This window comes from Uloborus diversus, chromosome 2, assembly GCF_026930045.1.
Source record: "Uloborus diversus isolate 005 chromosome 2, Udiv.v.3.1, whole genome shotgun sequence".
NCBI classification, from domain to species: domain Eukaryota; kingdom Metazoa; phylum Arthropoda; class Arachnida; order Araneae; family Uloboridae; genus Uloborus; species Uloborus diversus.
Genome location: NC_072732.1, coordinates 167,901,677 through 167,918,183, shown reverse-complemented (window position 1 = coordinate 167,918,183; position 16,507 = coordinate 167,901,677). Strand labels below are relative to the sequence as shown.

The following is a 16,507-nucleotide window of genomic DNA, read 5'->3' as shown; positions in this document are numbered from 1 at the left end:
CTTAGACGGAAAAGGAAAATGCACCAACATTTATCAGTTCTAAAAAAGCAATTTTAGTCTACATGCAAAAAAAACAGACGTATTTGGGATGTAAGTAGCGGAACGGAATTGCAGGGAACCGGAGAGCTCTTCTTGAAAATTTTTCGAAATTGAAGTTAAAAAACGCAGTTTCGGTACAGAAATGAGGTTTTTTTTCTTTTTGGGCAGGGGAGGATGTTATAGGTCAGATAAACCACCCAAAGTCCCCGGAAGAATCTTCAAAGCAGATGTCTAAAATCGTAAATTTGGACAGTTTTGTGTAAAATGAAGGGAAATGGGAAGAGGCAGAGTTTCCCTGCCTACCGAATTATTTTTAAAACTTAAGATAAGTTTAGATTAATTTTGGTAACGATAGGGAATTAGGGGCTCCTGTCAGAAATTTTGGTCTCAATTAGGTGACGTTTGATGAAAATGGAGAAGAAAGGAATTTGGTGATCTTCTGCGGAAAACTTTCAAACTCGAGGGCTTTAAGGCGCAATTTTAGATTATTAGTGGTGACGTTAGGGGATTCAGTGACTCTTCGAAAAAATTTTAAAATTTGAAGTGTTAAAAAACTCAATTTTTCGGCCCTATTTGGTAACAATAGAGGAAAAGGGAGGAGATTCCTCCCGGAATTTTTTCGAAACTGAAATCAATTTTATGCTATCCATGGGAAGGAAGGGTTTGAGGGTTTTCTCGTGGCAGTATTTTCTAAAAGAGAAATTTTAAGCTATTGTGTTGATGCTAAAGAAAGGGATCATTAGTTAGAAAAAAGGTTTCAGAGGCCTTCCTCATGAAATATTCCAAAATTTAAATCTTAAAAACACTGTTTTAGGCTACCTTTGGAGACTTTAGATGAGAAGAAGGGGAGGAGGGTCGTGAAATTTATGAATCTTCCTCCCTTGGAAATTCTTTAAAATTGAAAACTGAATAATATAATTTTGGTCAGTTTTTTGTGATAAAGTTGAGGTAAGAGTGGACGTTTGAGTGGACGTTTTTGAAATTGAAGTCATCAAAACGCATCTTCAGTCACTTTAAGAGATATTTCAGGGTTTGATGGCTGCCCCGAGAAATTTTTTGGCCTTGAATAGATAAAAACCAAATTCCAGGCTACGTGTATTTAAACGTTAGAAGAAGAATGGCAATTTGCTTTCTTTAAAATTGTTATGGAGATGCTTTACGCTTATTAAACAATCAGTATTTGAAGTTTATCATTTATTTATTTATTTTTCAGAATTGTACCTACGTTAGTGTTAATTTTGTTTTAAAGAAATTGTCCTTGCTGCTGAGTTTTAAGATTTTTTATCAACACAAATAAAGTAAGTCAATTATAAAAGTCGATATTTAAATGAAATAAATTAAAAAGATAGCTTTGGAAATTTCTGAAATTTCGGAGTTTCGGGTAAATCTCCGCATTTCCCATGTGATCGTAAGATCCTGGGGATAGGGACCCCTTTACCCTTACGTTATTGCGGACCGTATTAATTGCTGATAATCATTGAAAATTTGTACTTTTGTTCCCTGCTACTTAGCTTTCTCTTGACCAGAAGTTATGAATACTGCGGGTACGGCCTTAGATATGGATTTAAAAATGTTCAACTGGCTATTTGTTTTATTTTTTTTCTTCTGGAAATTTCTTTGAAACTAGTAGTTTTGGACATACATTTGCTAACTTTAATAGGGATGCTAAAAGCCTCAGGAAACTCCCCCTATTCCCTTAATCGCTCGGAAAATAGCTCCATACCAACAAATTAAATTTCAGTTAAGCATATGATAATTTATATCAATTACGTTCATTTTTCAACTTTTTATTTACTTTATTTTCCTATTTATTTTTAAGAAAAAAATTTTTTAGAGCGGGGCCCCTGCTGGCGCGTGGCCCCATTGGGCTCTTTTACTCTAATCGGCTTAAGGCCGGCTATGGGGATCCTTGTAACCCCGAAACACGTGTCTGCAGCAATTTGCAAGTTTTATGCATTAAAACGTTAGTAATTCATTTATTTACTTTTGTTTAATCTAGAATTGCATTCAAGTATATCCATCTGGCTTCAGAACAGCTCAAAAAGCTCTCTAGCGAAGACAGAGAACCAACCCTGCTGCAAACGATGCTCTTGACACCCGGACTGGAGAAAGAAGGAGCCACGGTTATGGTAGCGGACATGTTATTGGGCGGAATCGATACGGTAGCTGTCACTTGGATTCCATTCTATGTTTATTTTTATTGAATTATTTTAATGTTATGAAGGAGGCTCAGATTGAACTTTGAAATATGCATTCAATGATGGCTTTGCAGCTAAAATTAAGTTCGAGCGTAGCTTTTTTTTAACTTTGTCTGTAATTATAGAAATTAATTAACACAGTTAAAACTGAAGGTTTTTTTTTTTCATCAGTCACGATTGATTATTGATTTTATTCTGGCATTTATCATTACATTGCGTTTGTTTTTGATAGATAGCGAGACAAATGATCCACTGTGTCATGACCAATAAAATTCATTGAGGCCAAACTGTCAAATTATCTGTTAATTTTTTCGAGCAATCACGAATGCTTATTGTTCTCACTTTACTGTTTTGATGTGCTATCATTTTACTTTCCCGCCAGCACCCTCTGCAGCATCACCGTCGACCGGCTTCACGATGCTGCTCCTTTAGCGAGCAAAGTCTCCAGGTTGCGTCAATATCCTACATTTACACGTATTCATACACGCACGTACACACACACATACACACACAAATACATACACACATACACCTACACACATACACTCAAACACATACATACAGACACCTACACATACACACATACACACACACAACTACCCACACATTCATGCCTGCACACAGACACAAACACACATGCCTAAACACACATACCCCCCCCACACACAAACACACACGCCTACATACACACACACACACGTGATTGCGAAAAACATAATTTGAATTCAAGATGACAAAGTTTAATATTATTTTTATATTTATTTATTTATATACTTTTTTTCGCAGACGATTAATTATTATGCACATTATTAATTCCTTCCTTTTTCCTTTTATTTATTTATTCATTGAAATTGATTTCATCGCATTGATTCTTTTTTTCCCCGTTTTTTAAAAATTATTATTTGTTACTTTTAAGCATACTCACATACTTGAATACATATTCAAACACTAAAAGCTGTACAAACTTAACACATACAATTGAAACTTCTCTTTAAAACACAGAATTATGCATACAAACATACATCCGTGTCAGACAATTTTTAATGCCTCTACAAGGGTAAGAGTACTTCACGCATTGAAAATCGGTCAAGCGTATTTTCACATTGTATTTTAAATAAAACTTATCCTATTGAAAAAGGAGAAAAAATGCAATTGGATTTTTTTAAAATCACATTTGAATGTTTTTCTATTTTTTGAAATTCAAGATGTCAAACGTTTCAAATGTTAAAAAACAAAAGGGTATATATGTCTCTTTTTATCTTCCATCTTTTAATTCATTCATAAGAAGTTATTTTTCTTTTTTATAGAACTGATCGCTATTAAGCACCCTATTATTAGATAAAAGGGTATATATGTCTCTTTTTATCTTCCATCTTTTAATTCATTCATAAGAAGTTATTTTTCTTTTTTATAGAACTGATCGCTATTTTGGTCCATCACTGTGTTCGTATGTTTCACTCTTCAAAAGATGTCGTTTTGAAGTCTTGAAAAAACCGTACTATGTCTCTGACCCATAGGCATCATTTACATAGCAAGCATTGAAACTTGACATTAAAACTTAATAATGATTCAAGTTAGAAAGGATAAAATATTTTCCCCCAGAAGGTTAAATTTAATAAAAAGCCCTCTTTAAATTAACATCCGACAACTAGATTTTAATTATGACTAAAAAGGTTTTTTAGCATTTATTCTCTTATTTCATATTTTCTTCATTATTTGACATTTATTTTATTATTTGATATTTATTTTGTTATTCGGTATTCGAACGATGCTAATATAACTAATCATTTCAAAATACTATATTACATTTTATCATCAAATAGTTTAATTCGACTTACCATTGATATTCGGAAATCCGAAGGCAGCGAAATTTCCATTGAAAGGGGCATTTAAGGGAGGAGCCGAAGGGGTCGGGGTCCTTCCCCAAAAAAATTTAGAACCACTCATTTTTAACAAGGATTTTAGTTTTTTCAAATTTAAACTTGGCATGAAATTAGGCTTGAGCCTCTCCTAAAACAAAAATTCCTACATACGTTTCTGTTTCCGATTCTGAAGAACCTATCCTACACCAAGCTACACAGAGAAAGAGCGAATACAGAATACGTGACAGATGCTTTGCAGCTAAAAGGTTTGACTCACCAGGTGAGCAAGAGCTTACGGTCGGAACTTGTTTCAACTTGGTTTGAACGCGTGCGGACCTCCCCTCGAAGATAGCAAGCAGATGGCAGAAGGCAGATGACGAATCGCCGACCCCGTAGTTTCGGGTGTGTGTTCCCCTGAATACTACATAATAATACAAAGTCAGAGGAAGTACGCAATTCAGATAAGATACTACAAATGACCAGCCTCTCTGGCCCATATAGAACGATTCAGGGGTGCCCATCCCCCCAAGTTCAATGGCTAAAATCCCCCCCTCCCAAATATCTCAACCCTCTTTCCCTTCTTTTTTTTTGAATTAACTTATTATTTTTTTAAATATTATTTATTTATTTATTTATTTATTTTTAATATTATTATTATTATTATTATTATTTTATTAGAAGAGTTCTGGGCTACGCCAATGACACACACACACATGCACACACAAACTAAATAAATAAATGAAATAAAATATAAACAGGCTAAAATAAAATAAAATAAGCGAGAAAAAGAAAGAAAAAATGTAAAAAGGCATCATCTACTACTATGTTCTGGTGTTAATTTCATTTAAATTGATAAAGATCCTCGTTGTAGAAAACTTTTGATTTTCAAAACAAAGCGAAACGTCACGTCAAATCAATAAGTTGTAATTTGATGTTTCTTATTTATTCTATTAGGCTGTTGTCATAAGGTGAAATTGAGCTTTATATTGATAATTATAGTTTAAAATACCATACTTAATGAAAAGATATGTCGCGAATGGATCTGACTCTTTTAGACAGATAACAAGCCTAGAGGTCAAGGGTCTTATTTTATTGTCTTAGCATATGCTGCCACTAATGTTTTAAACTTTAACGTTAAGTGTTTGAGCAAGTCCTAAAACATGTTCCCTCAACAAGATACAGGAAAAGAAAAGAAGTACTACTCATCTCAACTTCAGTTGCGAACGATATAACCTCTCTCTGTGTAGCAAAGAGTGATGGTTATGTTATAAATCATTACCGATATTAAGTCCAATAACAGTAAAGAATACATTCACAGAAAAAATATTAACTTTTAAACTAACCCACGCGATTGAAAAAAAATGACCTTTTACATACGAATAGAATAGAATATAATACAAATAGAATCGACAAAGAAAACACAAAATTTAAAAATACGTAATTTCTCCCTCTGCTTGCATATGGTCGCATGAAATTTAAAACGAATACTAAAAACACGTTTCTACTCCTTAAAATGCAATTCACGTTTCCCTTCATGAAAATAGAAACTAAAGTAAAACAGCTCAACCCGATTAGAGACAGAAACTAAAAATCTCGTAAAAAATTAGGACATTGACAGTAGAAGATATTACTTCTCAACTCCACTCACCAGGTGGTGGAGCAACTTATCCTTCGCTTCAAATCCCCAACAGCGCCTACGAACCATTACGAACTGTAAAACACAAAAAAACTTAATGTTAATTTAAAAACTTTTCATGTATAAAGGAAAAGGAATAGTAAAATAATTGCCTTTTATATCCACTTACAAAGTACACACGAAAAATTCTCGCATGTTTCTTTACAAAAAATAAAATACAGACTTCAAATGTTAAGAAGTCTATAAATCTTTCAATTTGCAGTTCAAAATGTGATAATGACAAACAAAAAATGTAGTGTTTCTTTAAACTTTTATTTAAAACTTGCAAAAATACCCGGCGTTGTCTGGGTCAGTGATAATTGTGAGAAACAATCGCTACTTTCATTCGTTATCATAGGCGGATTTATGGGGGGGCGGAGGGGGCAATGCCCCCCAGTCTTGGGAGGATTTTATACATAGTAACAATACACCTTCCAAAATCTTAAAAGAAAAAATAATGATTTTTTTTTCTTTTTTGAATAGTTCAGAAGCGAAAATGAAGAAAAAGAGCGGCTGTCTATTTCTAAATGGTGGGGGGGGGGGGGGGGGGGGAGAGAAACCATACAATGTATTACAAGTAGTAAAGTGGTCACTGGGATGCTGAAATGTAATAAAAACAACTACTTCGAACTGAAAACCATTAGGGCAAGTATATAAGGGTCATTCTCCAGAAAAAATAACTTTTTAATTCAAATATTTTTTAATTTCAAAGCCTTTTCTTTTCTTTTTTTTTATTCTTACATGAAAGTGTTACCTACTAGAAGTAACGACAAACAATGGTCTAGCAAGGTTCCAATAATTTTACTCATAAATATAAAAAAATAAAAAATGCTTTGTTCACGGAAAAAAAAAAAGAAGAAAAAATTTTTAATGTTTAAAAATTGTGGCTAATTTAGTATCAAAGTAGTAATTTTGTTAATTGTGCAAACAATGAGCTACTTTAATGAATAGTGGGACTCTAATGTTAAACTCTCTTAATTAAAGTACAGCTTAATTAGTAAGTTTCCTTTTAATTAAAATGTGTGTTAAAAAGTAGTATTTAGTAAATTTGAGAATATACTGGCAATTTAAAATTTTGGTAGAATACCTAAGATTGATGTATTTCCCCTCCATCATTTATTTTCACCTCAGAAATAATGACATTGATAAGGCCTGTCATAGAGGTGAGGAATTTTCCATATTATTGGCCTAATATGGATACATTTTTCAGGGAAATATTTTTTTTTTCTTCGTTGCTACAATCTGTACTTGTAAAGCATATGAAAACATGTTCACTTATTTTTTTACATTAATTTACATCCCTGAAATTCAAGTTCACGGAGGTGAGAAGTCACAGTAACCATACTTAGTTTTTAAAGCAAAATCTGTCTTCTTGTTTTTCAACAAAAATCTCACAACTTCTTTATGGCTGAAAGTAAACAAGGGGGCCCCCTTGTATCATGGAAAATAAAATTTGATGTCAAGACTGCCACGTGTTAATGAGGAATGGCATTTTGTGCTTCAGTAACGGAGGTGAGAATTTATTGTGTGACACAACTCCTTATCCTACTAAAACGAACTAAAACACAATATTAAAAATTAAATATACTTAAACAGTTGGTATTTAAGTCACTTGTGAAAGGAATAATAAATAAATAAGTATATACTTTTAATTAAACAAGTTATAAAGCAACATAAACAGTCACACATGGTGTGTAACATGCCACGGAGATGAGAATTCACATGTTGTGAACCAAAAAAACAAAAAATACTAAAATAAAAATTATTATTAAAAAATTTTGGGCAGGTTTAAATAGATATATTTTTGATGAAATTAAAAAGCATTGTTATTGTTAGATGAATTGTTCCTTAAAATTTTTACTGTGAAAGGCGTGCGACTCCAAAAGTTACACTTTTTAAAAAATGATCCATAAGTGAAAATATCGACTGAACGACCTATGTATTCAGCAGCAATACATGAAATAATCAACGACTATTTCAACAAATTAGAATCTCAAATAAAGATTAAAAAAAAGAAAAGAAAGTACTTGAAAAAATACATTTAATTTTAAAGTGCTTGAAAACTTTGGAAAAGTGTGGATACAAACCATGAATTTAAACATTTATAACAAATGGTAGGGGTTAGAGGGATAGATGGCGATTTGTTCCTTGCCTCATTCTGCGTCAAAAATGCAAAAATCATGGTTCTCACGTTTCTGTAACATATTAATTGAGATAAATTGTTGTGTGCATAACCTTCTATTCTACCTTGCTTTTTCTCTCTGAGGACTGCTGTCACTCATTTGCCAACACGAAAACAATTTTTACTTTGTATTATCGTAATTCGCATAAGATTATTTTGCTATTTTTTTCTGAGATTTTTGTGGTTCCAATTACCCCTTATAAGGCTTAAAAATGCAGAATTTCATATCTATTTTACAAAAATTCCTCCGGGAGGGAAACCCCCTGACCCTTTAAATTGGGGATATTCTATACACTACTTAAAAGGGACACTATTTCTCAGCATATACCAAATGTATAATGCATAATGGGGGGGGGGGGAGTTCGGGGCTTTAAAATATGGCCTTTTTTGCCACCGACAGAAAAGCTGTTTGGACTACAAAATAGACTCAAAACCTGAAATAGCTCAGGGTCACATGAAGTTTAAATCTAGCCTTGATTACAACTAATATTACTCAAAAAAAAAAAAAAAAAAAAAAATCCTGCCCCCCCCCCCCCCAGGAACTCAGTCCTAAATCCGCCTATGTTCGTTATCTGTTTAAATTGAAAGAACTCAAAACACACCGCTTTGACGTGATTAAAAATCGAACTTCTTCCTTACCCAGAAAAGTAAAATAGCAATAAGTATATAGACCAAAATAGTGCTCAGTTAGAAACGAAAGCACGGCATTTAAGCATATAAAAATTTGAAGAATTTCCAAAATATGAACTAACAAAAACAAAGATCACTAAGAAAACCGTGTGCTTTATTTATTTAATGAAATAGTACACACGCACACACACACACACACACACAAAGAAAAGAAAAAGCTCTCTATTATGTTTCCCTAACTGTACAAAAAGTAGAGTTTGCAAATATTTAAATGACTTTAAATTCATATTTGCTCTGGAGAAGCATTGATTCAAAATTTTCATTATGATTACTATTCGCAACTCCAGCGCTCGAATACGCTATTACTACGGTGATTTGCAAAATTAAAGAAAAAGGTAAAACATTGTGTTCCACGTGTGTCTGTTTGGTAAAAAACGGCAGTTTGTTATGAGTAGTTATTAACGCATTCGATGTATCTTAGATTGCTTTCAGCAACAGAAATTGTTTCGTCCCGTACTCTCGAGCGTCTCAAAATAATGTTAGTTTGCATTATTTCCCTCTAAAAAGCGAGTTGATTTTCGTAAATGGCGAAAGCGTAAACACAAGAAAACTCTGAATTCACAAACTTCGCATTATCAACGAATATGCTCGTGTGTTCGCTGCGTTTTCTTTCTTTCTTTCTTTTCTTTTTTCTTTTTCAAATATGATAATGTTATACCAGGTAATTTTTTTTTTTTTTTGTTTTGTGTGAATTTAACAATGTGGATTTTTTTTTAAATCTTAAGCTCGAAAGAAGGATTTGATAACATTAGCAGAAAAAATTAGAACTTTCATCCTTGCCTAGTTCAAAAATAAGTAATTTCACTAACCTTATTTTACTGCAGCATTTAGTTGCACTGGACACTATGCAAAATATTTTCTTGAATATATTATCGTAGAACAAAATGAAAAATGTTTAACGCTGAGAATTTTTCATCACCAATATAGTGCGCCAACTTCACTTTCTTGCTTACATTATCAGCTGAAGGTTTCGCCAAAAATGTTTAGGGTTATAGTTTTAGTATTGAGCGAGCTAAGAACCCTTGGTGAGATTTTGCACGTCAGTTATATAAACTATTTTTATTTTTTTATCATGTGTGGATTAAAATGGTAGAAAGATTACAGAATTCGATAAGTTTAGGTAGATCAATTAAAAAGAAAACTACCGCCGTGAGAATTTTATTGATGAGTTGCATAGTGTGACAGAATTAAATCATAGTTCAGAAATTAGAAACGTCCGAAATAAAACAAAATAAAATTAACCGATTGGGCAATTTGAAAAATAACTCAGCTACAAATGTAAAACAATGAGCACTAGTCAAACAAAACAAAGAAGTAGCATCTTCCTCTTTTAATAGCACTGGTAAGCAAAGGTTTTGTTACATGAAATATTCAGTGTTCATATGGCCACAATGAAAATGTAGTTCCATTAAGAATTGATAAATTTCGAATTCAACATCGTGGAAATGCCTGCTTCCAACTACGAAATTTGTATTAATTTCTAATGTTTAGTAATGCTTCTTGAATTCTCATTTCTTTCTACGTGGACCAGAATATCCACAAGAGTTTAAAAACTGATTTAAAAAGGAATAAAACAAAAAAGTCATACATACAAACAAAAATTACTAGTCTTATTAGCATTTTCTACGCTACAGCGTGCGTTTGTTTTACCTTTTTCATCCGCCATTAGACGGTGACTGCAGTGCCCCCTATAGTTTGTTGGAGTTACGAATTAATATTGCTGCTGTAAGGCAACGAATTTTTGTAACAATGGGTTTTATATTTAATTATTTAATTGGGAAATTACATGAAATTTGCTGTTTCCCATTATAACTTTTTAAAACTAAGTTTTTTAGAAATAAATGCCTATGTTGCTTCTTCATAATGTAGCTATCTTGCTACAATATGAGCTTGAAGTGAAAAAACGGTTAAAATCGGTCCAGTAGTTTTGAAGTTTACCCATACTTATACATACAGAAGTAAGCTGTTTATGTATATAAATTTTTATTTTTTAGACGTCTCACACAGTTGGATTCATTTTATATGAGTTAGCCCGAAGTATGGCGAAACAAGATCTGCTACATAAAGAAATTGTGAATTTATTGCCAAGTAAAGACTGCAAAATAACATCGCAAATTTTTACTGAACTCCGCTACCTCAAAGCATGTATAAAAGAAGGCCATAGGTAAATATTTACTCTTGCATTAAAATTTAAAAAATGTCCGTAGTTACACGATGATGTAAGTAGTTGATGCTGTTTGATTTGCAGTATAATAACATAAATTTTCGCTTTTAGATTGCATCCAGTTATACCTGTCACGGCTAGAGTATTAGATCGAGAAGTTGTGATATCAGGTTACCGAGTACCACCTAAGGTAAGAAGAACAACCAGAAGACCTTGTTCAATACTAAAAGCAATAATCCTCCTCAAACTGCAATTTAACATGTTCAATCTTTAAGTTGCCTATAACTTATCCAGCACTTTAAATGTTATGTGCTTTGTAATAAATATGATCGAGGGTGATCTTTCGGTAAAAATCCAAATTTTGTTTTATATTACAGACAGTGATTATTGTAAATACTCAAGAAATTGGCTTGGACGAACGCTACTACCAACATGCAGCAACATTTCTTCCAGAAAGATGGATGGATAAGGATCACAAGCCATATCCTTTCGCTCACATGCCATTCGGGTTCGGACCTAGGAGTTGCATTGGAAGAAGATTAGCGGAACTTGAAATAATTTGCTTATTGACAGAGGTAATAACATGCCTTAGAGAACCGTTCGCTTCCTTTTTTCTTTGCTTTTGTTTCGCAAAAACAATTGGTCCCGCTCATTTTCAAAATTTGAGAGCAGTTTCTAGCAGGTAGATTTTCTATTGAAACTCAACAGAAATATAAGTTCGTTGCTTGAGGCACGTGGGGCCCTGCCTCTTATCCTCTGGTGTGCTATGTTGCTATTTCCCCTGTTGGGGATATGGCTTTATTTTGACGCAGAAGATGGTTGCGTGGATGTACGAGGGATGTGCCTTCTTCTAAGGGAGTACCATAATGGTTAGACAAGGGTTCTTTAAAGTAAAATTTAAATAGGGCTTTTTAAAAACAAGTTTAAGATATTTTTTCCTTCCTACATATTTTAAGTTTTATACTTTTTTCGCCCCGGTGGGGGATTTTTAGGCTATTTGAATGAATAAAAATAATAAAATAAAATTAAGACAATGTTAAAATGTTGGTTAGAAATAAAAATATAGTGAAATAAAAATAGAAAGTAGCATGTTCCCAGCCACAGTACAGTACAATAACTAGTGTCGAGACGAGGTAAGTGAACTCTAGGAGGGAATATTGTATAGAAGGGAAAGGGGGGGGGGGGTATTGTTGTAGAAAGGAAGGGACTATAGGTAGTATTGTCGGGAAGCCTATAGTTGGGATAAATCTTTGGCAGCACTGTGAAGGCAACGAACAACCAGATCGCACTCTACATACGTTGCCAGGTTAGGTTTACCGTAACTATAAAAAATATTTCCTTTCAAAACCTATTTTCTGTCATAATAACGACTGTTACTTCTGTTTTATTTTCTTCTTCTTCTTATTATTTTTTCTTTCTTCTTCTTCTTTTTATTATTATTACTAGAAAATCACTCGTCAAAGTATGACGGGGAAAATTGCTTCGACATTTGAACAAAGCAATTGCCTGTTTGGTGATATTTTGATGGTTGAAAATTTAACCCTAACTCCAGTGGATTAACCCTAAACTCCAGTAGATAGCGTTTATTGTTGACCATTTTTTCGTTTCTTTATTCCCCTTAAATGACTCAGTCTTACTAGTAAAACAGTTAAGTTACTGTCCACCTCTGGCAAGTTAAGCTTCGCTGCACGATCGATTCAACGATTCCATTAATTTAAAAAGGGATGGGGAAAAACGGCTTAAGAATTTACGGATTTATTTGGTAGTATATTGCCCATTTGCTGAACAATATTAGTATTTAGGTAAGAAGTAGGAAGCGCTACAGGATTTTCTTCTCGTCAATAAAAGGGTTGCAATGGTAGCCCAACTCTGTGCTTAACGATTCCTCTTCTTATTGCTTGCTCTCCCTTGAAAGAAATGAACTTGTTCAAGGCCATAGCTCAACTTGTCAGAGGTGGACAGTACCAATTCCAGTCACAATACAGCCTTTACCTGCATGTTAAACATTAACAAACGTTATCAAGTTATTATGCCGTAATGCGAGTTTCATTGTTGATGACGCCAGGAGCATTACTCGATCACTGGCTATTATATATATAAGGATTAGAGTCATTTCACGTCAACTGACTTGATGTTTCAAATTGTCCCCGCTCGATCATCTCCGAATCGGATAAAATTTTATAGATGTATAGAGTTGCCTTTGAAACTAACCTATGCAAATTTTCAGCTTCGGAGAGATGAATCCCGGGGATCTAGGATCTCTAAAAAACAGTGCACCAAAATGGCGGATCAGCTTTATGAGACGAACGGCCATGCTGTGGTTAAAGTTGCAGAAAATTTTATCACACTGGAAGCATGAAATGTTAAGAGCTTAAAATGAATTTGACTGTTAATACGTTCTAGTATTTTTGCGAGTGTGAACTCATTAGATTTTGTGTAGCACGCGTGTAAACTCGTGAAAAGGCGCGTTTTTGCACAGAAATCATCATTTTTGAAACCCTTAAATTAAGAAAGCTGTTTAGGTCCCAAAGGTTTCTGACATGAGTCTAAAACTAAACCACATAGAGTATAATTACAGTTCTTGCACAAAGTTGACTCGGGCCTTTTAGAGCAATTGACCTAAAACGTTGACTTTTTGTTTCAAATTATCTACTTCGAGAAGGTGTAACTTAGAAAGTTGATTAGATGCCATGGGTTTCCAACCTGGACCTTAAACTACTCCACATCGATTATAAGTACAGCTGCATCACAAAGTTATTGACTTGTCACGCACAGTTATTTACCCTGAAACTGGACTTTTTCTTGAAAATCATCAACTTTCAAACGTTTAACTACTAATAGACCGGGATCTGAAGGGGGTTGAGCATGCATGGAAAGGCTGACGTAATATTATTTCTGATTATTGTTACAGGCACGGTGGTTATTATGAAACCACATGTCGTCGCCCCCCTGGTGGTCGACAACCCCGGGGGAGGAGGAAAGCAGTGGGGGGAGCCGTTTGCTAAAACACTCATAACTCGCGAACTATTTTAGATAAAACACTGAAAAAAGTGGCAATCGACGCAACAAAACAAGGGCTTTATAAAAGCTAAATATGATTATGGACCTATCTTTGTTTGTTTCTGAGTAAAATTCCATTTTTCGCAAACAAGCAAAATTTTTGAATAAAATGCGCAAAACAAACTTTTTTTGGCCAAAATAAATTCTAAATCAAAATTGTTTGATTTTTTTTTTCAAATAATGTCCAAAATATCATTATTCAGTTTGTTAAAATCATTTAAGTACTGTTAACGCGTTGAAAAACAAAATGACAGTAGCAAGCTCGAACACGATTTGCATTATAGTTCAGGATATGAAGGGGTATTTTGTGCATGCATGGAAGACCTGACGCACAATTATTTCTGATTAATGTCACAGGCACTATAGTGATTATGAAACCACATGTCTTCGCCCCCTGGATGGTCGAAAACCCCAGGGGAGGGGGGAAGGCAGTGGGGGGGGGGAGCCGTTTGCTAAAACACTCATAACTCGCGAACTATTTGAAACAAAACACTGAAAAAAGTGGCAATCGACGCAACAAATCAAGGGCTTTATAAAAGCTAAATATGACTATGATCATATCTTTGTTAATTTCTGAGTAAAATTCTATTTTTCGCAAACAAGCAAAAAATTTGAATAAAATAGGCATTTTTTTTTCAAATTATCAAAATTATTTAACTGTTTAAGGAACCAATAAAATCTGAAATATCATAATCCAGTTTGTTTAAAATTACTTAAATATTATCAAAGCGTTGAAAAGTTAAGTAAAAGCAAGCTCAAAAAGCATTTGAGGTAATTCACAAAAGGAAAAAAAAAAAAAAATACAAGTTTGCGGAATGTACCTTGAAGATTCGACATAAACCAAAGTAAAATTTGTGGCTCTCCTGTTTTGGCAGTTTTATTTCGTAATATTATCAAAACAATGTCCCAGTTAAGTAATTACTTAATTACTTAACCATTAACGCATTATAGCTGCTTAGTATGGGTCACAATGGGACTTTTTTAAAAATTAAAACAGGCAAGTTTGCATGTACGAAGTAATTACGGAAAGGATATGATCAGGATAACCCTTTTGCAGATTTTACATCTGAGTTATGAAACATAGTGAGGGAGGCTATTGCCACATAAGCAGCATCAAAATTTCAGTGGAGCGTTAAAGAAAATGTGAATAGTCTCTTATCCAGATAAGTCCTGCAATGGCAATGTCTTCAATAGCAACTGCAAAACAGCAAAAGAAAACCAAAAAAACATTTAACCTGGGAAACGTTAGCTCAAAAGTGATGTTAGTACATCTAAAAATCATTCCCATACAATAAGCCCAATGCTAGGTTAGGTTCATCAGAATGGTTCACTGAAGCAAAGCCCGAGGTCTGATTTCGTGAATGTAATTGAAAATGATACTTCTTGCAGCAAAATTCTGAAAGAAACACTCTATTTTAAGAACAAAGTTCAAGTTATCGATGGAATGAATGACTCTGGTCCATAATGTCCCAAACACTACTTTCAAATGTAGCAAAGATTTTGCAGGTCTCCAAATAAAAAATAATAAAATTTTCTCTCCAATTGTCAAACTACACGAGTGGACCTTAAACACGATCGGTACATCTCACTGTCGTTTTCATAACTTGAAAACCAGAAGTTCCGGAAAGTACATTACAATAATTTCTTGTCATTTCCATCAGAAATAAATATAATATCAGCTCTTTACAATGCTCCTGCAATTCTTTCCATCATGTGCTAAGGAGTATTGCTCAATCTCAATACTGTACTATTGAATCAATTCCCCTGTACCTTAGCAGTGCCTTTAGATGTAACCAAGTTTGGGTTTCACTTGAATGAAAATAAATCAATAAAGCCCCACACCTTATGATGCAGCCAGTGTTACCAGATAGTTTAATTCCACCCTGCGCAGGCAAAAGCTGTAAATAATCTTGTAATTGTTTTATTAATAATTCATCTTGCTGTAAATACTGTGCTTTTAAGACTAAAGCAAAAACCCATAAACTACAAAATGCTCGGAAGAGAATGATTCAATAGAACAATTAAAGTCAAAAAAAAAAGAGTATGATCCAGCTTTCAGAATTTCTGATATATTAATGCATTATGTATGCATATTGATATTCTACAATTATTTTTTAATACGCATTATTTTAATAATTTTATTTAATTAGTTTTTTTTAGAACTCTAGTGTATAATTTTATATTTATATTCGTTTTCATAAAAGCTCAAGCTTCTCATTTTTTATATTTATTTAGTACATATTATTTCTTGTATCATTGTTCTTTGTTGAGTAAATTATAAAAAGCAATATCCGCAAAACAATACCCGCAATATTCTTTTGTGCAAATTGAAAACACAAATTAATAGAAATAAATTAAAATTATATTTAAATTGAAACTACTCTGGGCCTGGTTCCCTAGTTCCTCTCAAATGTAAAGCAGTATATAACAAAATTAAAGCCATAGTTAAATACTTTGCAATTAGAATAAGTTTGTAAACTGAAGAATGAATGGTTCGTCATAAGGATAATAAGGCTATTTTTTCTCCTTAGCACACTGCCGTTTTATTCAATGCGCTAATTTAGGCAAGTGCTTGCATTTTCTATTTCGCTTTTTAACGCTCACGTTGGTAATAATTAAGTAGTTTAAACAAACTGA

The 16,507-nt window shown here is 33.5% G+C and overlaps 1 protein-coding gene across 1 annotated transcript in view; it reads left to right on the top strand.

Moving 5' to 3' along the window:
• Positions 1 to 16,507, top strand: part of LOC129216137 (probable cytochrome P450 301a1, mitochondrial) — a 42,695-nt gene that overhangs the window by 14,242 nt on the left and 11,946 nt on the right. The window contains exons 5-8 of the mRNA XM_054850293.1: positions 2,039 to 2,201; positions 10,641 to 10,810; positions 10,922 to 11,000; positions 11,188 to 11,385. Coding sequence (XP_054706268.1) covers positions 2,039 to 2,201; positions 10,641 to 10,810; positions 10,922 to 11,000; positions 11,188 to 11,385 — 610 coding nt within the window. The remainder of the gene's footprint in view (positions 1 to 2,038; positions 2,202 to 10,640; positions 10,811 to 10,921; positions 11,001 to 11,187; positions 11,386 to 16,507) is intronic.